At 43.2% G+C, this 22289-nt stretch overlaps 3 protein-coding genes across 3 annotated transcripts; 2 read left to right on the top strand and 1 right to left on the bottom strand.

Moving 5' to 3' along the window:
* The first annotated feature begins 1118 nt into the window (after window positions 1-1118).
* LOC113568038 (proteinase-activated receptor 2-like) lies at window positions 1119-2303 on the top strand. The gene has a single exon (XM_035521734.1). The coding sequence runs from the start codon at window positions 1119-1121 to the stop codon at window positions 2301-2303; it is 1185 nt and encodes a 394-aa protein (XP_035377627.1).
* A 2578-nt stretch (window positions 2304-4881) lies between these two features.
* f2rl1.2 (coagulation factor II (thrombin) receptor-like 1, tandem duplicate 2) lies at window positions 4882-7662 on the top strand. Its single transcript, XM_026996206.2, has 2 exons — window positions 4882-5104; window positions 5525-7662. The coding sequence occupies exons 1-2, from the start codon at window positions 5035-5037 to the stop codon at window positions 6634-6636; spliced, it is 1182 nt and encodes a 393-aa protein (XP_026852007.1). The 5' UTR covers window positions 4882-5034; the 3' UTR covers window positions 6637-7662.
* Window positions 7663-18040: 10378 nt separating this feature from the next.
* On the bottom strand, window positions 18041-19327 carry ch25hl2 (cholesterol 25-hydroxylase like 2). Its single transcript, XM_027019311.2, has one exon. It carries the CDS (start codon window positions 19038-19040, stop codon window positions 18117-18119), a length of 924 nt encoding a protein of 307 aa, XP_026875112.2. The 5' UTR covers window positions 19041-19327; the 3' UTR covers window positions 18041-18116.
* Between the last annotated feature and the right edge of the window lie 2962 nt (window positions 19328-22289).

The following is a 22289-nucleotide window of genomic DNA, read 5'->3' as shown; positions in this document are numbered from 1 at the left end:
TAAGCTCCTTTTTCTTCTCTTTTGAAGGCAACTGGAATATGTACCCTGTTGTCTTTGGAATCACTCAAACATTGCAAGTATAATCTAAGATTTAGTTTCTGACTTGCCATTTTACTGTATATAGGATATTCTGGCTATAGGATATTCTGTCATGCAGGCTGTTTATTTATTCAATACTTACTTGTTCTCTGAGACTATGTAAATGTATTCTTTGAAGAGTTCAAGTGACCAAAAAAACACTGACATATTTGTTGGGTGGGGGGTTGCTGCTCAATCCCAGTACAATCTAGAAAGCTACCATGATTCTGCCCTTGAGAAACAGATTGGATATAAGATCATTATCAATTTAATTTGCTGTAAGTTGGTAAATGTAGTTCTATTTATGGTCAATGTAGTCCAACAAATGCATTTATGACATGACAAAATGTGAACTCCATAGGCTGAACCATGGATCTGGTAATCAGTGGTTAGCAACCTGAAGAAATATGCTTTGAAGGTTTAACACACTAATTGCTTTGGTAAGTCCCGTTCCTTAACACCGGTACTGACAAAAATATCCTATTACACACGTGTGGGTATACAATCAATATGAGAGTAATTTACTTAAACAGGAAGAAGGATAACATATACTCATAAAAAAAAAACAAAAAAAACAGGAAACTGGATCTTGGTAATAAAGCTCAAACCACACCTAGAAATATCAAGATTTTGGGGTGGTACAATGAAAAAACAGGAAGTAGTCTATAATGGCAGTGTAATGAAAAGCAGCACTCAGAAGAGGTGGCATTGCCTTTCTGACAACACAGTCAGGACAATTTCCCACAACCGGTGATATCAGCTCTATCAGTAGCACATATACTATATTTTAGCGAGCAAGCAACCTTTAAGATTCCACCAGTTAGGATCAAAGAGCTGTTTGGATTGCAAGTTAGAGTTGTTAGCTGCACAAGCTAACAACTCCAGCAAGCCTAACAACACTTACCTATAAAGTAGTAAATATTGACACTACCTGTGACAGACAGAAAAGTCTGAGTTTTTATTCATGGAGCACTGTGACAATTATGCTGGAGTGATTTTATTTATGTGCCAGTAAGCATTTAATAGCTCTGCATATGCATATGTCTAACCTCAGACTTCAAATCATCTTTCTCTTCAACCAGGTACCACTGCAGGACTTTGTCGTGTTACAGTATCTTATGGCTTCCCTCAAGGTGCTTGATATACTGGAAATCAATGAGACCTCTGAAAACATAAATGTGACTCTCACAATCTTAAATGTGCTAGACAGTGGTGTCACCCAAATCTTTCTTCCTCTCATCTACATCATAATCTTCATTGTGGGCCTGCCCACCAATGCTATGGCCATATGGGTCTTCCTCTTTAGAACAAAGAAAAAGCACCCAGTAACAGTTCTAATGGTCAACCTGGCACTGGCCGATCTGCTCTTCATCATCTGGCTGCCACTGAAGATTGCCTATCACTTTAACGGCAATAACTGGATCTTTGGTGAACCTCTGTGTAAAGTGTTGGTGGGTTTTTTCTATGGCAATATGTACTGCTCTACCATCTTCATAGCATGTATCAGTGTTCTTCGATACTGGGATGTTGTGCAACCACTTTCTCAAAAACTGAATAACCAAGCAGTAGTGTGTGTGTCTGTATGTGTGTGGTTTGTAGTCTGGCTTATCACTACGCCTCTCTACCTGTATGATCAGACTGTCAGTGTCACCAGCCTTAACATTGTCACCTGCCATGATGTCACTCTCCATAGCCAGTTAATTTTCCCTGAAGTATACTTCCTGACTATGGGTGTAGTTGGATATGTAATTCCATGTGTAGTGTGTACAGTGGCATATGTGCTTATGTTCCGCTTTCTCAGGAGCTCCATGGCACACACCCATGCCAATAAAAGCAAGAGGAAGGCCATCATCCTCATCATCACTGTGCTTGTGATGTTCCTGGTGTGTTTCACTCCCAGCAACATCATGCTAATGGTGCATTACTCTCTAATGACTGCCAAAATTCAGAACAATGGTTATGGCATCTACATTGTCACTCTGTGCCTGTCCAGCCTCAACAGCTGTGTGGACCCATTTGTGTACTATTTCATCTCAGAGGAGTTCAGAGAGCATGTGAAGAACACACTGATGTGTCACAGGAAGCATATAATTGAGAGGATGAGAATCTCCATCAGTGCTCTGAAGTTTCCCAGGAAAACATCTACACCCCCATCTCAGGCACCTAAAAGTGGTCATGAGACTTCAACTATAGCTGGTTCTCTAAGAACAGCTGTAGGTGAATGAACAGTTTGGACAGCTTAATGAACAGTTTATTTCTGGTTAAAGAAGCTTAAAGTAAATAAAAAAGTAATTGTCACAGAAGGATCCTCCCCCCATGAGTCCCGCCACGTGCAGGGGATTCACATTTGTGCTGTTTGTAAACATGCCCCCCGGGATTGCACACACCTGCACAGGGTTTAATGTTGAATATCGTTTTGCACTGTCAAGGAAGTCTGTGCGTCCTGCCCCTTGCTCTGTGGCACTCAGGCCAGCTGTGTTACAGTAATAGTAAGAGTAAATTGATTAATAATTAGTCCCAGAACCCTGGTGAGTTCATCCTTTTTGGTGCAGTGGTAGGTCAGTGGTTAAAGTACTTGATTTATAATTGGAAGACTACTAGTACAAGCCCTGCCACTGTTGGGCCCCTGAGCAAGGCCCTTAACCCTCAATGGCAAAGTTTAATTGTAAGTTGCTTTGGATAAAAGTGTCAGCTAAATGATATATTGTGTCATTTTTATTATTATTCAAACACCCACAAATCTTACCAGAATATGGTGCTTCATTTTTAATTTGTCCTAACTGGGGTAAGATCAAACTGAATTCATTTAGCAAAACTGGTGACTCATTTGTTTTTTGTAAGAGCTTCTTTGCAGATTAGTTAAAGCACAAAACAAGACATCAATTCATTCATCTGTCTGTTATGGACACATACACAGTGAATGTGAGAAATGCCCACCAAATATAAGAAACAAAGACTATTACAAACTATCTCTAAGACCATGCCTAGTATGTATTATTGATTATTTTTCCTGTTTACCAACAGAGAGCGGTAGGATAGATTACTTGTATTTTGTTTTACTTTTCTTTTGGATTAGGGAAGCTAATGTGGTGTGGCTAGAATTTCTGATTTGTTCTTATGGAAACACCTTGCCCTGAAGCCATTTGTTTATGACTTATTCCATGTGCTATATAAACTGCCATTTTATAAAGCTCTTATCACTAAAACAAGTGTTTTTAACCTTGTACATCAAATTTGTTGTTCTTTTGGCTTTTATGTTGCTATTTCAAAAAACTACACACAAGTGCTTATTGATTAAATGGGGTCGTAACAATTACAGTTTAATTTACACTGGCTAAAATGTACACTGGTACCTTGAAAATTATTTGCCAAATATGAAAATATATGGAAATAAATGATATAACAAGATATACAATTTAAGCCTATAGATCTGAAGTAGATTTACTAAACTTTTAGTTTAGTTATTTATTCATAGAACACTTATTGAAGACTAGTAATCTAGTCAGCTATAAAAAAAAAAATTAATAAAAAAATTTAAAAATGGGTGTGCACACACACAGGTTTGAAATGTATGAAGTAGCCATTAAGGTCAGGTTAAGGATATAAAATGTTTAGTCAACATATTTGGAATCAAGGCCAGAACCCCCAAGGGCCTAGAACCAACGGGCAATGGTCAGACATTTCCAGTTTGCTAAAAAGATTAACAATATTGTAAGTAATGCCTATTGTAAGATATTCTCCCTGCTTTTTAATGTATATTTTAATAACTTGAGACTGAAAGTAAGTTTGTAGACTTTGCAATAAATATGAACTGTTATCATTCACTACTGGTATTATAACATTGAAATATGCAGCATTTCTAGTAAGATTCAAATCCTATTGGAACTGCTTCAGGTACTGTGACTTCTTAGCTGCTTCCTTAATTGGTTTTATTAGTCATTTAGCAATTAATTGTAACATACCTGGGTATTTATTATGCATCGACTCGTGTCGTAATTGCAGCGAAATCCATGTTATAATTGTGTGTATGTAGTTGTTTATTCATCTATTATCATATGTGACCCACGCAGAATTGGTCCAAGTGACTTCTCCATGTCTGCAAACAAACAGCGCAGACAAGTGGTAGGATACATTATCTTGTCTGAAACTATAACCGAAACCCAAATTAAAAACACACAAAGATGAGATCAAGATTCTTGCTGTTACGTCAGTGTGCTAAAGCATTTATAGTCAGACACAGACTTTGCAAAGATGCTGTAAATACTCTTGAAACTTGAGAGCTGCTACTAAACAGTCATTTAGAAAACATACCTGCATTAATCGTATGCGAGGATGAAAGCTAGTCCTGTTGCCTCCCTCTGTGACGAAGTTATCTTATCATCCAAGGATATTTGCGTGAACTGCATTTACATAATATCCGATACAGTGTATGTGGCGCAGCTCAGTTAAATACCACAGAAATAGAGGGAACTGAAACTGCAATGTGTTAACCAAAACAGTTTAGAGTTCGGTTTTTATTACTTTCTTTATATCGTGTATTACGTTGTTCTCCGTTGAGCACTGCATAAATTGCACTACCTAGCGTATGCACATCACAACCTAAGTTCGTTTCTGGCCAGATCATTTGTGGCGAAAGCTACTCCCTTTTAACCTAATCTTTCCGTCTTTTTTCTCTCTCTCTCTCTTTCACAAAGAATGAAAAACCTGTTGCTCTAGGCGAAATGTTACTCGAAACTAGCAGGTGGGGGCCTGGAGAAAATAGTGCAGCACTTCATTCGTAGTTGTTCTGTGACGCAGCGGGGATTGGCCAACCTGACCCGGTATTTACGTCCTTTGCAGGCTAAGGTGTGCTTCGTTCGGTTTAGTCGAAAGTCTCGGAGGGATCATTTTAGGCACAGGGAGTATCGCCCGAAGCAAGAAGTCTACAGCAAAGATAATTCCTTAAATTCACGGACCATGACTGGAGCTGAATTCGCTCGTTTTATTGTGCTTTTTGGTTACATTATGATAGCTGGCGTGCAGACAGGTGAGTTTTTTGCTTTTTAATTGATTTTACTATACTACTTCTTGTAAGTAACTTGTTTGCCGTTGTTTGGTTTGATTCACGTTTCTTGTACATGAACACTGTAAAGGGAAACGAGATATAAATTGTTTTCATGTAAAACAAACAACCAACCAAAAAAATTAAAAAGAAAGAAAGAAAGAAAAACAACAACATTGTGCTACGACACATCGACGATTCCCTTGTCTTTCTGATCTTAACAAAGACTAGACTATAACCTTGGACTGACTACCGATGGTTGTATTGACCATCGGCAGTTTAGAATATTTTTGAAGTAATATAATGTATAATTTTACCTTTCAGCGGCAGACTGTTGCCATACAGTTTTGCCAGATTTTTTTGCTTGCTGACCACAAAAGTTGTCGTTTTCCATTTCTATTTCAGCAAGCGGTGGCCAATCACGAGGTTTTATTGGTCTTCAGAATCCTGACTCGGACTCGGTCGAGGTTGACGAGGTTACAGCTAACACGTTAAAAAGCGGCCTAACTACGGTCTTCCTCCCTCTCGTCTACATCTTTGTGTTTGCTGTGGGGCTCCCCAGCAATGCCATGGCAATATGGGTCTTCATCTTCCGGTCAAAGAAGATCCACCCAGCATCAATTTACATGTCTAACCTGGCGCTGGCTGACCTCCTGTTTGTCATATGGCTCCCCCTGAAAATTAACTACCACTTCAATGGCAACAACTGGACCTTTGGTGAGGGAATGTGTAAAGTCCTGGTGGGCTTTTTCTATGGGAACATGTACTGCTCTATCCTGTTCATTATGTGTTTGAGTATGCAGAGGTACTGGGTGGTGGCACATCCACTCACCCAGCACAGGAGGGACAATCGGCTGGCCATTGTAGTCTCCCTGGTCATATGGGGCTTCATCTGGGTCAGCAGCACACCGCTGTTCCTCTATCAGCAAACAGCCAAACTCTCCGACCTGAACATCACCACCTGCCATGACGTGAATGTCATCAGCCAGGACAACTTCCAGACACAGAATGCTTTCCTAGATGTACAGAAGCCTTACTACTACTTCATGGTCATGGCAGGCATGGCGTTCGCTGCACCATGTGTCGTCATCTTGACGGCATATGTGCTGATGCTGCAGCAGCTGGGCGAGTCCACCGTGGGTGGCAGTAGCCAGGGGAAGAGCCGGCGCAGGGCCATGGCGCTCATCCTCACCGTTCTCTTCACTTTCCTGCTCTGCTTTGTGCCCAGCAACGTGATGCTGGTGGTGCACTATGCCCTGCTCGGCCAGGGCCTCGCTAACAATGGCTATGGCTTCTACGTGGCCACGCTGTGCCTGGCCAGCCTCAACAGCTGCCTGGACCCATTCGTCTACTACTACGTGTCAGAGGAATTCAGGGAACACGTGAAGAACACGCTTCTGTGCCGGAGCAGCCGGACAGTGGAGCGGATGAGGGTGTCCTTCAGCTCCATGAAGTATTCCCAGAAGAGCAAGACCTACACCTCCAGCTCTGGCCCTACAGACAGCAGCATGTGCTGAGATGTCTTATAGGGCACTTATGCGAGAACCACTATGGACCTTTTAAAAAGAAAACCAGTGACCTTACCAGGGAGGTTAATTTGCACTCACTGTGACCGTCTGGAATTTTGTAATATTAGACAGTCATCTGCTGTGCCATGCTGTCTCAGGAAACAAAAACTTGTAGTTTCCTTCTGCAGGAAAAAGAGCCTCTGTGGCTATGGGAGTGTGGTTTGGAGTTGGAAGAGAGAAAAGCTACACTGCAAATGCTGGTTTGTTCATTTTTGTGGGAAGGACAGAGTTGCAGACTGTTCACTGCAGAGCTTAGAAACCTCAGGCATGAGGAAGCGTAAACGGGCTTCTGAGACTAAAGCTGCACAGTGCACTGGCAATTTGTTACTGTGATATTTTAAAAAGTGCCTTTCAGAGTTCAGTATATGTGTCCAGATATTGACTTAAAATGCACTACTGTTGTTTTGTGTTCTTTCAGACTATAAACTTGAATGTGTTTTGTTAGGGTTTTTTTTTGGTTTTTTGGTTTAGTGTGGCTGCTGGTGGCAGCTGTGTGACACCTCAGTTTTATTCTTGCTGTATTTGAGACCCTTATCACCTCAGGAGGGGTTTGCGCCAGATGCTCGCAGAGAACAGCAGATTGCATGTGGGCCCCACTCTGAAGTGGGACTGCTTTTAAACAGATTTTCTAATTACAGTCAGTGTAGCACGAATGTAATGACGTCTGCTATATAGAGGAGTTGGAATTATGCAAGAGCTGTCTCTTAAATATTTTTTTTTTCAAGTTACAGAGCCTTCTGGCTCCTAAGTACTTACCACCCAGAATAATTGGTTGTGAAGTTGTTGTACAGTGCATTTCCAGTCAAGTGAATCATCATAATCACATGACCAGGGTCTCATTTTAGTGTCACTGAATGACTTAGTTTGCTGCTTTAACCTATTCTGTTAAAATGTGTAATCATCAAACTGTACAATCACTGTTTGAATTAAGAAGGAACAGGCTCAGGTTTGAGAATAAATGGCTAAATGAGGGAATCATTTGCAGTCTGGTTTTTAGGCTGTGTGATTGCTCAACTGTCTGGAATGTTCCAGAACCTGTTCCTCTATATGTGGTGTATCATTGAAAGCATCATTTTCCACCACTTGTTTTTAACCTTCCGCAGAGAGGCCATATGTTCCCTTGCTCCTTTCTCACTATTCTGACGCTGTCCAGACCTGTTTAACCAGAATGTCTAGTCTATCACATGCTTGGATCTTGAAAACAGAGGGGTGTGTGTGTGTGTGTGTGTGTGTGGGTGTGTGTGTGTGTGTGTGTGTGTGTTTTTTTGCAATAGAAGACATTTTAAAAACATTTGTGTTTGTCAACCAAGGAGTGTATGTGTTTTGTACATTCTCTTACAAGGTTGTGCGCTAATTCACAGTTTTATTTGTTATTTCTACATGCTCTCCTGGTCATTAACAGTAGATGCTGTTTTCTGAACTAATGTGTATGTGGTTTTTTTTTGTACAGTTCTTTAAGTTCCCTGTTCCTGCCATGCTGATTTCAAAGGAATCTGATACAAGTCAGAAGGTGAAACGGGGAAGGAATCTGACCTCATGCTTTGTACACAGTTTTCAGGGCCTGGCCTGATAAATCATCTCCAGGGTCTGGGACTAACACTTTGAGTGCAGTGACCAAAACAGGAAAACTCTATTATATTCTAGAACAATAAATATGAATTGCAGATAATATTATAGGGCAACACAGAATTATGCATGACACTGAGTGTATGGTAGAAGGATGTACCATGCTATAATATTTTAATAAATTTGCTTATGGTATACAGCAGACAGTGAGGTAAGAGGCAGTACACTAATTTAAAAACACTATTCAAATTAAAATGTATTTATATAGTGCTTTTTACAAGAGATGTCATAAAGCAGATTTACAAATGTCCAAGCCCTTAACAGTATTGTTAAGTGGAATACAGTATTTGTTATATATTTGCTGTCTGGGACTTGAGTCTGATGGAATGGGGGAATAAACTGATGCCCAGTGCTTCAGTACCCATTACCAGATGGTAGGAGAGAGGCGTGTTTTTGTGGCAGGTGTGTGTGATCATCCAAAATGCTGGAAGCTTTGTGAAAGCAAAGTGTGTTCCAAATGTCCATGATGGAAAGGAGATACACCCCACTGATCTTTCCTGCTGTCCTTACTATTCTCTTCACGGATCTTGCGGTCCGAGATGGAGCAATTCTCAATCAGGCAGTGATGCAGTTGCTCAGGATGCTCTCTACTATCCCCTGTAAAACATGGTGAGGATGCTCTCTACTGCCCCCTGTACACCATGGTGAGCCTCCTCAGGAAGTAGATTTGCTACTGGGCTTTCTTGGCTATTGGAATGGTATTGAAGGTCCAGGTGAGGTTCTTTGCTAAATGGGCAACAAAGAACTTTGTGTTTGTAATGATTTCCACAGAGGAACCATCAATATTGATTAGGGAGTCATCACCATGTATTTTCATGAAGTCAAACATCATCTCTGGTTTTATCCACATATCCACTGATTCGTCACCCCTGCTGATGAGACCCAACGCATTCATGTCATCGGCAAACCTGATGTTGTGGTCTGAGCTGTGCATTGCTGTACAGTCATGGGTAGGCAGAGTGAACAACTCAATGTACAGCCCTGAGTATCTTAGTTCTCAGCGTGCTGATGCCAATCCAGATTGACTGGGGTATTCCAGTCAGAAAATCCTGGATCCAGTCACAGAGGGAGGTGTTTGGGCCAGCTGTCTCAGATTTTCAGTCAGATGCTGAGAAATGATGGTATAAAATACTGAAAATCTATGAACAACATTCTAATGTATGTGTTCTTTTTGTTCTTAAATATTTAGCTTGTTTAATGTTTATAGTCAGGAGCTCTTTGATGAGGATTCTGTTATCTTTTACATTATAAATGTAAACTTCACCAGAATGGTCCAAATGTAAGACATGGCTCTAAAATGACTGAGTTAAAAGAAACTTGGTGCATACAGGCCATGCCATTCACACAGTTGGAGATTTTGCAGTGGTGGTACTACTATAGCAGGGGCTGACCACCTGGGCTGTTCTGCTTTGTGCCAGAAAGCTGGAGTCCCAGAGTAAAGGGGGTTGGAAGGGTCTGCAAATTTGTCACAGAAAACATTACTGGTCAGTAAGGGGGGAGCTCAATTATGACTTATTACTCACTCAGTACCTTTGACATTTTTTTTTTGTCTCTGCATTGGTTTCAGTATCTGTGATGTTGCAATCTTCTTTCCCAAATTCAGGTGAGAAAACAACAGAGGCTGAGAAAAATATCAGCCATATGATAGTTTTAAGATCACATAAAAAGAGCAGTGTATTTTGAGTGGGTGCAGTGATACTGCAGGTACATACAACCCTGTCACAACATACCATCATAGACACGTCTCAGCAGCTGTGTTTCCATAGTTACTCATCGGTTGGAAAGCAACTAACGGGAAATCTTCCCTTACACAAACTGGGGAACTGAGTTCCAATAATCCACTTAAGCATATTTAGCTAATGTATTGCCAAAGCATCACCATAATTTTGGATCTCTGTCTCTCTTTGACTCTCTCAGGCTTTTTCTGAATCTGTATCTGTCTCATTAGTAACTTGCTTTCACATATATGTGAGCTTTAATCCAAGGCTACTCCACTACTATTTGTGGTTGTCTAATGGCTGGCAGTTGTAAAGATGAAAGTTCACATATCAGGAATGCACACCCCCTACATACATATACATCTATAGTTCAGCTCTGTGTTTTAGACAAGAGTTTCTGTAATGTGGGAGTTGGCCTTCATTTTAATAATAGATGGCTTGCATTTGTAACTGGTCTGACCAGTGTATGAATAACAGTTCACCCCCTCTGTGATGCATCAGAGATGGGACGAGAGTGACGCATCAGAGACAGGATGAGAGTGTCATGCATCAGAGACGGGACGAGTGTGTGACGCATCAGAGATGGAATGAGAGTGTGACACATCAAAGACGGGACGAGAGTGTGATGCATCAGAGACAGGATGAGCATGACACGTCAGTGACAGCATGAGTGTGTGACACATCAGAGACAGGACAAGAGTGTGATGCGTCAGAGACGGGACAAGAGAGTGTGATGCATCAGAGACAGGATGAGAGTGTGACGCATCAGAGACACATCTGAGATGGGACAAGAGTGTGATGCATCAGAGACAGGATGAGAGTGTGACGCATCAGAGACACATCAGAGACACATCTGAGATGGGAAGAGAGTGTGATGCATCAGAGACAGGATGAGCGTGACACGTCAGTGACAGCACGAGTGTGTGACACATCAAAGACGGGACGAGAGTGTGATGCGTCAGAGACGGGACAAGAGAGTGACATCTGAGACAGGATGAGAGTGGGACACATCAGAGACGGGCTGAGCGTGACACGTCAGTGACAGCACAAGTGTGTGACACATCAGAGACAGGACAAGAGTGTGACGCATCAGAGACGGAATGAGAGTGTGACACATCAGAGACAGGATGAGCGTGACCGTCTCTAACTCCGGACCCAAGACGGCCGACGGAGATCCTGAGAGAAAACAAAGGACGCGGCGCGAGGAAAAGGCCTCGAGGGAAGCGAGCCGGTGTCAGGAACAGCCTGAGGGCTCGCACAGACCGAGCTCCCTTACCTAGCATCCTGCTAGCCAACGTCCAGCTAGACGACCTCCAGGCCAGGATAAAGTTCCAAAGGGACATTCGGGACTGCAATCTCCTCTGCTTCACCGAGTCGTGGCTGAACCCAGCGGTACCAAACCACGCTATCCAGCCGGCCAAGTTCTTCTCGGTTCACCGCATGGACAGGACGGCAGATTCGGGGAAGTGGAGAGGCAGCGGAGTGTGTGTGATGGTAAACAACAGCTGGTGCAGCAATGCCAATGTTGTTACTCTCACCCGCTCCTGCTCACCCAACCTGGAGCTGCTCGCCCTCAAGCTTCGTCCTTTCTACCTTCCCCAGGAGTTCACTTCGGTCATCATCAACACCGTGTACATCCCACCTCAGGCCAACATGGACACTGCCCTGTGTGAACTTCATGAGGCTCTCACACAGTTTCAGACACAGCACCGGGACGCTGCACTTATCGTGGTTGGGGATTTTAACAGCGCTAACCTCAAGCGTGCAGTGCCCAACCTTTACCAGCACGTAACCTTCCCCACCAGGGGAAATAGGACACTAGACCACTGCTACACCCCATACAAGGACAGCTACAAGGCACAAGCTCATCCACCGTTTGGTAAGTCGGACCACGCCGCCATCTTCCTCCTACCAAAATATAAACAACGGCTGAAATGGGAAGCTCCGGTTCAGAGGGAGGTCGCGCGCTGGACAGACCAATCGGTGGCCGCTCTGCAGGACGCTCTGGATGACGCAGACTGGGACATGTTCCGGCGCAGCACTGATGATTTCAGCGAGTTTACGGAGGCAGTAGTGGGGTTTATTGGGAAACTAATGGACGACACGATTCCAAGAACCACCATCAAGAAGTTTCCCAACCAGAAGCCCTTGGTGGACAGAAACATCCGCGAAGCTCTGAACTCTCGCACTGCTGCCTACAATGCGGGGATCATCAGCGGGAACATGGACGAGTACAAGTCTGCAGCATACGGCGTGCGCAGGGCCGTGAGGGAGGCGAAGCGGCGCTACGGGAAGAAACTAGAGTCAGAGTTATAGCACAGTGGCTCTAGATCCCTGTGGCAGGGACTACGGACGATGACGGACTACAGGAGCCCTCCCTCTGGACTGATAAGTGCGGATGAGTCTCTGGCGAACGAGCTGAATACATTCTTCGCTCGCTTCGAGGCTACATCTAGCAGCGCTACTGCTAACAGCGCTAATGCTAGCAGCGCCAATGCTAACGGCACTAGTGCTAACATCACTAATGCTAGCAGCGCTAGTGCTAATGGTACTATCGGCGCAGCCAATGGCGCATGCGCAGGGCCCACCATAAAACAGCGCCCTCTCATCATCACGGAGAGTGACGTGAGGAGAGTGTTTAAAAGGGTGAATACCAGGAAGGCAATGGGACCAGACAGTATCTGCGGGAGGGTCCTCAAAGCCTGCGCAGATCAGCTAGCCCCGGTATTCACCGACATCTTCAATCTCTCCCTGACGCGCGGTATCGTCCTGTCCAGCTTCAAGCGATCCACCATCGTCCCCGTCCCGAAGAAACCTCGACCCTCCAACCTCAATGACTACCGCCCTGTTGCCCTCACATCAGTCGTGATGAAGTGCTTTGAAAAGCTAGTCAGAGACTTCATCACATCTTCACTGCCAACCTCCATGGACCCACTGCAGTTTGCATACTGCCACAACCGCTCCACTGACGATGCAATTGCACATCTGCTCCACACTACACTGACTCACCTGGACGAAGGGAGGGGAAATTATGTTAAAATGCTGTTTGTCAACTACAGTTCAGCATTTAACACTATCATCCCCTCCCTACTCACTACTAAGTTGGGAGATCTAGGACTGCATACATCCTGTGCGACTGGATCTCCAACTTCCTAACAGACAGACCACAATCAGTACGGGTGGGCAACTGCGCCTCATCCACCCACACCCTCAGCACTGGAGCTCCTCAGGGTTGTGTCCTAAGCCCCCTGCTCTACTCACTGTACACCCACGACTGCACAGCCACTTTCAGCTCCACCATCATTGTCAAGTTTGCTGACGACACCGTTGTCATGGGTCTGATCTCGGACAACGACGAGAGGGCCTACCTGGAGGAGATTAAACACCTGGAAAACTGGTGCCAAGAAAATAATCTCCTCCTAAACGTCAGTAAGACAAAGGAGCTGATCGTGGATTGCAGCAAGAAGCAGGAGCGGCACTACCAACCTGTGAGGATCAGTGGAACCACGGTGGAGAAAGTAGATAGTTTCAGGTACCTTGGTGTTCACATCTCGCAGGACCTGTCCTGGTCCCGCCATACCAACTCCCTGGCAAAGAAGGCTCGTCAGCGTCTTTACCACCTCAGATGCCTAAGAGACTTCAGACTGCTCTCCAAGGTACTGCGGAACTTCTACACCTGCACTATCGAGAGCATCCTCACAGGGAACATCACGGTCTGGTTTAGCACCAAGCAGGACAGACAAGCACTCCAAAGGGTAGTGCGTTCAGCAGAGTGCATCACTCACACGGAACTTCCTGACCTGCAGACCATCTACTACAAGCGGTGCCAGACCAAGGCCAGGAGGATTGTTGAGGTCAGGGAGGTGCTTTCACTCCCTGAAGACCAAGACAGAGAGACTGAATAGGACCTTCTTCCCACAGGCCATTCGGGCCCTGAATCAGGGAAACTGATAAACTGTAGGGACCACCACCACCATGTAACATAACTGTATAACTGTATATATATATATATATATATATATATATATATATATATATATATATATATATATATATATTCAATTACCTTGTAACACAACTGTAAATGTTATTCTACAAAATGGATCTGTACATTGTGCACATATATACACAACCATATACATTGTACATTGTGTATATAATCATAATATACATATATTGTACATACATTGTTAATATATTTTGTACATACATATAATATATATATATATATATATATATATATATATATATATATATATATATATATATATATATATATATATATATATATATATATATATATATATTTCTCTTTGCATATATATATATATATATTTCACATATATAGAATATCTATATTTCTCTATGCACCCCTGTTTTCTTTTCCTCAGTTTGGACAGAGCACTCTCAACCATTTCACTGCGAGTTATACTGTGTATGACTATGTATGTGACGAATAAACCGAACTTGAACTTGAACTGAACTTGAACTTGAGTGTGTGACACATCAGAGACAGGACGAGAGTGTGACACATCAGAGACAGGACGAGTGTGACGCATCAGAGACGGGACGAGAGTGACACATCAGAGACAGGACGAGAGGGTGACGCATCAGAGACAGGACAAATGTGTGAGGCATCAGAGACAGGACGAGTGTGACACATCAGAGACAGGAAGAGTGTGAGACATCAGAGACAGGATGAGAAAAAAAATCCTACTCTGATGCAATGAATAGCAAGAGATAAACAAGTGGTGACATCTAATACAAAACCCACGCAACAGTATCACCAGCACGTTAAACAAATTATGCAATTTTATAATTTTCAGCATTATTTACGCAGGCCTCCTGTTTTGTTATGCGAAACATAATGCTCTAGCCTACATAATGTCTCTAGCCTACTGTGCTATCCCTTATGACTGTAACAATCATAAGAGAACATAAATATTTTACAACTGGAACGATTTATGCATATACCTCGTACATTTTAGTCCAAGTTTCAGTAGCCTTCGTTTTTAAAAATGGCGCCGAAGAGTTAAAGTATCTGTAGTAACTTTGACAAGTTCGACTGCCAGTTTTGTGGTTAGTAATATAATTATAATAAAATGTCTGATTTGTTCCACTATAAAATTATAAATCATTATACAATTACACACAAAAAAAGACATTTTCAGGGAGTGGCATAGGGTTGATTTCAACTCTGGGGGCGTACCGTTCACGTCACCAGGTCTAACACTTTTTTTTTTTTTTTTTTTTTTTTTGAGTAGTGTGAGCAGAAATTATGGTGGGGGGAGCCTTTGTCGCTCAGGAATGGCGGGTCGCTAAAAGATCGCCCTCTAGTGCTGTATTTCAGTAAATTCATAATTGCCTCTAAAGTATACGGAATGCAGGGTACAACTAGTAAGTAAATGTACAAATCATTTGCGTATGCAGAACGTCTGATAATATAGTGTGATCTGTGACACTCGGATGAATTCTAATTTATCTGTGACTGGGGTGTACAGCGTTATGTTGATCCAGACTCCTTTCTTCAATAAATGTAACGAATAACTTACCAAACAAATAATAAAATAAATATATAAATAAATATGTATACTTTTCAACATGTAAACATATGTAAGAATTGTTTTTGAAAGAATCACAATCATCTGCTAGCTGGAGATCATAAGATAATTTTACTAAATGTTCTTCAAATGAACATTTTCAGAAATAGATTGAACTGTATGCAAAGCATGCAGTGTGAAACTGTATCTCATAAAGAGAAGTACACCAGAAGTACTAAAAGTTACTGAGAGTCATAGAGTTGTTTGAACCATGTTTTTCGGTGTTTAGGCTGAATCGTCTACATACAAAAGACCAGAGGAGTCTGATGGGTTTACAGATCAAGGACAGTGTTGGACTGATTGTACCCTGCAGCTCTTACCAAGAATAGGTGGCTTTTCCACAGAGATCTGTCTCTTTGATTTCTATGCTGATGTAATGCAGATTTCATTATTCCTTTCACAGCTAAACAAAAATGAGACCTTGTTATAATTACAGGTCTCAGGTTTTCCTGATAGCGAATAGAATCGGATTTTAATTCCTGAGAAAGAACTTTAGCTAAATTCATATTCCAAAGGTGCCTCTTCTTATAGCACTGACAAAGCTACAACAACTTAATTTTTAGCATTATAAAACATAACCAATCATTTTTATAGTTGTTATAGACTCCACATAATCTCATACTGTGTATAAGCTTATGTAATAACTTCAGTGCAGTGGTGAGTGCTGCTAGTCTTGTCCTCCTGTTTCTCTTGTATTCCATACTGTCCAGTCTGATGCTTGTTTTGTTTTTTTTCTGCCGGTTACAGCATTTCACTGCTTGAACCAACCCTGTTCTCATCTTTGTAATTCTTTTTCTGCTGGATCACTGTGAGCCTTGCTCAGAACCAAACACACACACACACACACACACACACACACACACACACACACACACACACACACACACACACACACACACACACACACATGTCTCCTCCTTGTTTGCACATTCCTGAAGGACCCCTCTGTTGGTGTGCCAGAAGAGGAGGGGGCGTCCGCTCCGCTGCCTGAGGGAAAATGGGTGTGGGCTTCCTGTTTTGGGCTTAAGATAATCGCTCACTGTTCAGCTCCGCAGAGACACAGAGCAGCTGGGCCTCTGCCAATAACTGTGCCTCATGAAAGCCTCGCTTCAAATGTGCATGTGCATATGCACACAATCATTCACTCACGTACACATACACGGACATATATGCATATTAATGTCTGCGCATGTACGCATGTATACACACATCTATTTCTCACCTTCCGCTCCAAAAATTTAACTAATAAAAAATTAATTCAGTCTGAGCACTATTTTATGTATGTTTGTGTGTGTGTGTGTGTATGTGTGTAGCATGAGCCTGGAGGATGGAGAGCTATTCTCTTCATGTCAGTGAAGGCGGTAGGAGGCTGAAAGAGATGATTAATTGAAATTGGCAACAAGAGTGAAACTGCACCAGGGCTGCAGTGTGAAATGATCCTCTGTCAGTGCAGACCACAGTCAACTGTGTCCCTATTGCTAACATTATCATTTATTAGCATTGTGTATAGTGCAGAGCTGGTATGTGGTTATAGTATACAGGTGCTGTGCATATAAAGCTGTTTCTGGCACACACAATGACCCCTTGCATTTTGCACAACACCCCGCTGTCATTATTCAGCTTTATGCACGCATATACTGTACTGTGCTTTCTCCCACACACTTGTCTGTTAGACAGCGCCATCAGCTGTTATGCATTAAAAATGCTCTGCTCTGCATTCCTGCTGGGTTGACATCTGAACAGCACCTCTTCTAGAACACGCCATAAGCTCCCATTTTCTATACTGCACAAGTTCTCTGTTATAAATGATAGAATTGAATATATGTCAGCTGAGATTCTAGTATTAATATGGATAAATAAGCAAATCCTATTAAGATCAAAATCAGACAAGGCTCAAACACTGCATTTTATTGGACAAACTTCAGTGAAAAAACAAATGTACCCTGTAAGATCCATTACCAGCTAAAGTATAGAATAGCAAACATGTTCATGTCTTTTGAGTCAGGAGACCCAGAGCGCTCTGGAATCACACAAAAGGCCAAAGCTACTGACCTGAGACAGCCTTCGAAAAATGCCCACACACTCACTAACTGTAGAAAGGCTCTAGAAAAATATATATGCTTCACAAGAATAAATGACTCATACAGTCGATCAATGAACAGCAAACAGAGTTCAAAAAGCTTTCAGTAGAATAGTTCAGCATAGCCTCTTCTCTACTTGCTTAAGTTAATAAGAAATCTTTCATTCCTTCAAGTAAAGTAAAAAAGTTACAAGAGAAAAACAGTCAAAAGAATGAAGAAATAAATAATGAAGACAGATTCACCTTCTTTGTAATCAAATCAGAAACAGAAAACAAAAACCATATGAAATCCAAGACTTTTGAGAGAGAGAGAGAGGTTGAAGTGAAAACAAAACAGGTGCTGTTGGAGAGGGAGTGAGGCTGTGAGAGTGAGAGAGAGAGAGAGCGAGAGAGAGAGAGAGTCTCTCAGGCTCCGTTATCCGCCCGCTGTCCGCTTGCCTTCGTGCTGTCACCACTCTCATCCTCTTCGGTCTCTGCACGGGGAGGCTTGGTGGTGGAAGCACAGGCAGTGCCAGCCAGCCAGTCCCAGTGTGTGAAGAATGGCGCGAAATTGGTGCCTGGCTGGAGGTGGTGGATGTCATGCCGCTGGACACCCCCCCACAGACCAAAGGGCACCAGGCGGTGCAGGGCCCAGGGGAAGTCATAACCGCAGTGGTCCTCCGCCGACACCCACACGTTGAAGATCATGAAGGCCCAGCCAGTGAGACAGTGGCACCCCAGCAGCACGGGATCCACCGTGGTCCAAAGCCCCACGCTGAAGAGCTCCCAGGCGGACAAGTACTGCGTGACCAGGCTGAACGGCTGCCGGTACTGGTGGTGGATGGCATGGAATGTGCTGTAGAGCCAGCTGATCCGGTGATGCAGCACATGCCACAGGTAGTACTGGAAGTCGAACAATACCACGCAGCCCACAATGCCCAGCAAGAAGGCGGTGAGCGATGGGGCTTCAGGTGGGAGAGGCACCGGTGGCCGCCACAGCCACTGGGCCACCGCTGCCGGGAAGATGTACAACAGGTGATTGTAGGTGGTGAGGGCCAGCGTGGCACCGATGTTCTGCCAGGTGACGGTACGCTCCGGGTGGATCTGGTAGCGGCGGATGCTGGGCCAGGTAGGTGCTAGCAGATCCAGCACGGTGTAGAATAGCACGAGCAGCAGGTAGGTGAAGATGGAGAGCAGTGCAGGGAAGAGCGGTGAGCGCAGTGTGCCCTCATGGTGGCGCTGCAGGTAGTCCCACGCGGGCTGCAGCAGCGGGCGGGTGTGCAGGGGCCATGTCGCGTTGCCACCATGCCATGCACCAGAAAGAACATTGCCCAGCCTCTCCACACTCATTCTGCCTGCTGAGAAAGAGAGTGACAGCAAGAGAGAGAGAGACAAACCCTCAGCCTGGAACGTGTCTATGTGCGCACGGGTGGAGGTGATGTAGCTGGATGCGGCTGGATGCGGCAGAGTAGGAGCGGAGAGCCTCCGACTGGGCTGCGGGGGCTCCGAGGGTCTGGAGGGTTTGGTGATGCCAGATGATCTGCAGGCTGAGGAGCCAAATGAGGCAGGACTAAGCAGCTCTGTCTGTCTAAGAACCACCTCCTACATCCGCACTCTCTGCTTTCTCTCTCTCTCTGCATCTCCCTCTTCCTCTATCTTCTTCTGTGTGTGCGTGCATGTGTGTGTGCGTGCATGTGTGTGTGTTAGAGAGACAGAGTGAGAGAGTGAGAGAGAATGTGCAAAGGCTTTCATCATGAAAAAGAAAATGATCCAGCATTCATTTGAATACTGTCTCTGGCTAATTTGTGACCTTAATCTCAAATGAGAGCTGGAGTATCAGAATAGATAGAGAATGAGTATTATTAAGTAGAATTATTGATCCTCTTCTGCAGTTAGAGAGTAATCAGCATAGAGGGCTTTTTATGAGAAATGAATGGCTGAACACTTGCAGTCAACCACAGTGATGTGTTGAAAGTTGTTCTAAATTTTGCATGCAAGTATAACAACTTCTGGAGGTTAACCACAAAATTTCTCCAGACATGGTTTTCAGAGAGACTTCCTGAACCAGCGCTCACACTAATTTCAGCAATAGAGTTCGTATTGCTAAACCCAGCAAACGCTGGTGCTTCCAGAGTGCTTGAGCACTTTCATAAATTATACCAGATATATTCCAGTATATTCCAGAGTATATATATATATATATATATAGATAGATAGATAGATAGATAGATAGATAGATAGATAGATAGATAGATAGATTGATTGATTGATTGATTGATTGATTGATTGATTGATTCCCATGTAATCCTGAAGAAGTGATATGATTTACAACTGCTTTCCAGATAGGACTACAACAGCACAAAAATTTACTCCCCATGTCCCTGTTTCGTCATCAACCCAGCATCTGTTTTCTTTGAGTAATTTACTGACTACGATCATATTAACCACTTTTTATTTTCAGGTTTTCTAAAGTAATTCACTGGATTTGGTCATGTAATGTTTATCTCATAAATATTTATTAATATTCACCATTTCCATATTTACATAAAGAACACTTTACATAACATCCACATAAATATGGATATAGTTGTTAGGCTTGAGTAGACTATATATTCTTTCCTAGTCTCTCTCCCGGTCTCGCCTCTCTCTCTCTTTCACACACACAGATGTAATTAATCATATCTTGGCTGTCAATCTCTGCTAGAGATCAGAAACACTGTCGATGTGTCATAGTCTTCTTCTCTTCTTTTTTTTTCATAGCCGGAAGAAGCAGTACCAGCCTGGCTCTCTCCGCCAAACGAAGTTTGCTTGCTTGGGGGAAGAGAAGAGCAGGATTGGGGTCAGTGGTCAGGAGTCATGGGTTAGGTCAGGCTGCTGCAGTGCTGGTCTTTATGGAGCCTCTCAGCAGCCTGAGCTACTCGCCAGCACACCAGGCATATTAATATGCATCTCCACGGTAGCAAGATCAGTCCAACAGCAGCAAAACTAGCTCAACTACAGCAAAACTGGTACAGCTGCAGAAAAACTGGGCAATGTGAATGCACAAGCACCACAGTCTGCTGTGAAGAGCCCAAGCTAGTGACAGAGTCTGCCATGAAAAGCCCAAGCTGATGACGGAGTCTGCCATGAAGAGCCCGAGCTAGTGACGCAGTTGCTGTGATGCTGCAGATCCCTTGCTTTCACTAGACTACCTAAACAATCTCATATCTAATGCAAACTTAGAGATACTTTTTTTACTGATCCACATAAGAAATCTTCTCTGCATTTAACCCACCCGGATACGTACACACACACACAAAATTGAGCATAGTTAGATACACAAGTGCAGCCATGGTCATTGCTGGTTCTAGGGATCAAACCACCAACCTTTCAGTTCCAAAACCAATTTGCTAACTGTGAGGGAAAATGCATAATGCTTGCTTAAAGGAGGAAGTAAGGAATATGTGACGTTTATGTGACATTTGCCCTCATCTTGACCAGTCTGCAAGAAAGGCAAATAGAAAAGTGATGGAGTATGACAGTTATTGCTTAACTGTTGCTGGGCAGGGGTGCAGCAGCAGGGAGTAACAACTTGTTTTTAGCAATAAAGAATGGTCAAGGACGGTTGAGAGTCCTGGCACCTGGAGTCACGAGATTAGCTCGAGAGAACAACGGGGAATGGTGGGGGTATATGAACTCATGTGAGAGAGAAGTTTGAGACTTCTCTCCCTCGATGCATAAGGGACAGAACCAATAAAGCTCGCTCATCTGCATGTCTGGCTCGAGTCCTATTGATTTTTCCTCCACACTAACGTTTAGGCCACAACTGCACCCTAAAGCTGGCTCTTTGTGAATTCAAGCAGGCATAGCTCCTGGAAATCTATCACCTTTCAGGGATTAGTTCCAAGAATGCCCCAGAGATCTACCAGCATGCAGAGTTTAGTTCCAACCCTGCTGCTGGAAATCCACTGCCCTACAGTGTTTAAGTAAAAACCCTGAACATCCTGAAGCAACTTGCTTTCCTACAGAGTTTATTTCTTAACCTAATGTAGCAGAAATGATTCCTTTAATCAAGGCTTTTGGAAAAGTCTGAATATTAGAACCAGGTATTTTAAATTAGATTGGTGCTAAATTCTGCAATGTGGTAGATGTCCAAAAGCGGGTTGGAACCTCTCCAAAGGGCTCATTCAACCCATAAGCTTAAAGATCATGCCTTTTGTATGCAATTCACGCATTGTATGAATTCTAAGCAGCAAACAATTTTTATGTTCTACATACCACTAGCAGGAAGGTGATGTGTAGTAATCCCAACTGTAGCATATGTATAGGGAAGTATTGAGCATTGCTTTTGCATATATATATATATATATATATATATGGTAGTATAGGCCTATATGAAGTATAACATGCACACACACACACACACACACACACACACACACACACACAGGGAGAGAGAGAGTGTCACACACACACACACACACACACACACACACACACACACACACACACACACACACACAGTGTGTGTAATGCAGCTGAACTGCAGTATTTCCACAGACACATGTAATAGTTAACTTTCTTAATGCTGTTAACAAACACATCAAGTTGCTTCATGCT

The sequence above is a fragment of the Electrophorus electricus genome, chromosome 22 (genome assembly GCF_013358815.1).
Source record: "Electrophorus electricus isolate fEleEle1 chromosome 22, fEleEle1.pri, whole genome shotgun sequence".
NCBI lineage: Eukaryota > Metazoa > Chordata > Actinopteri > Gymnotiformes > Gymnotidae > Electrophorus > Electrophorus electricus.
Note: the sequence above shows the minus strand (reverse complement) of the source record. Positions and strands in the feature narration are given on the sequence as shown.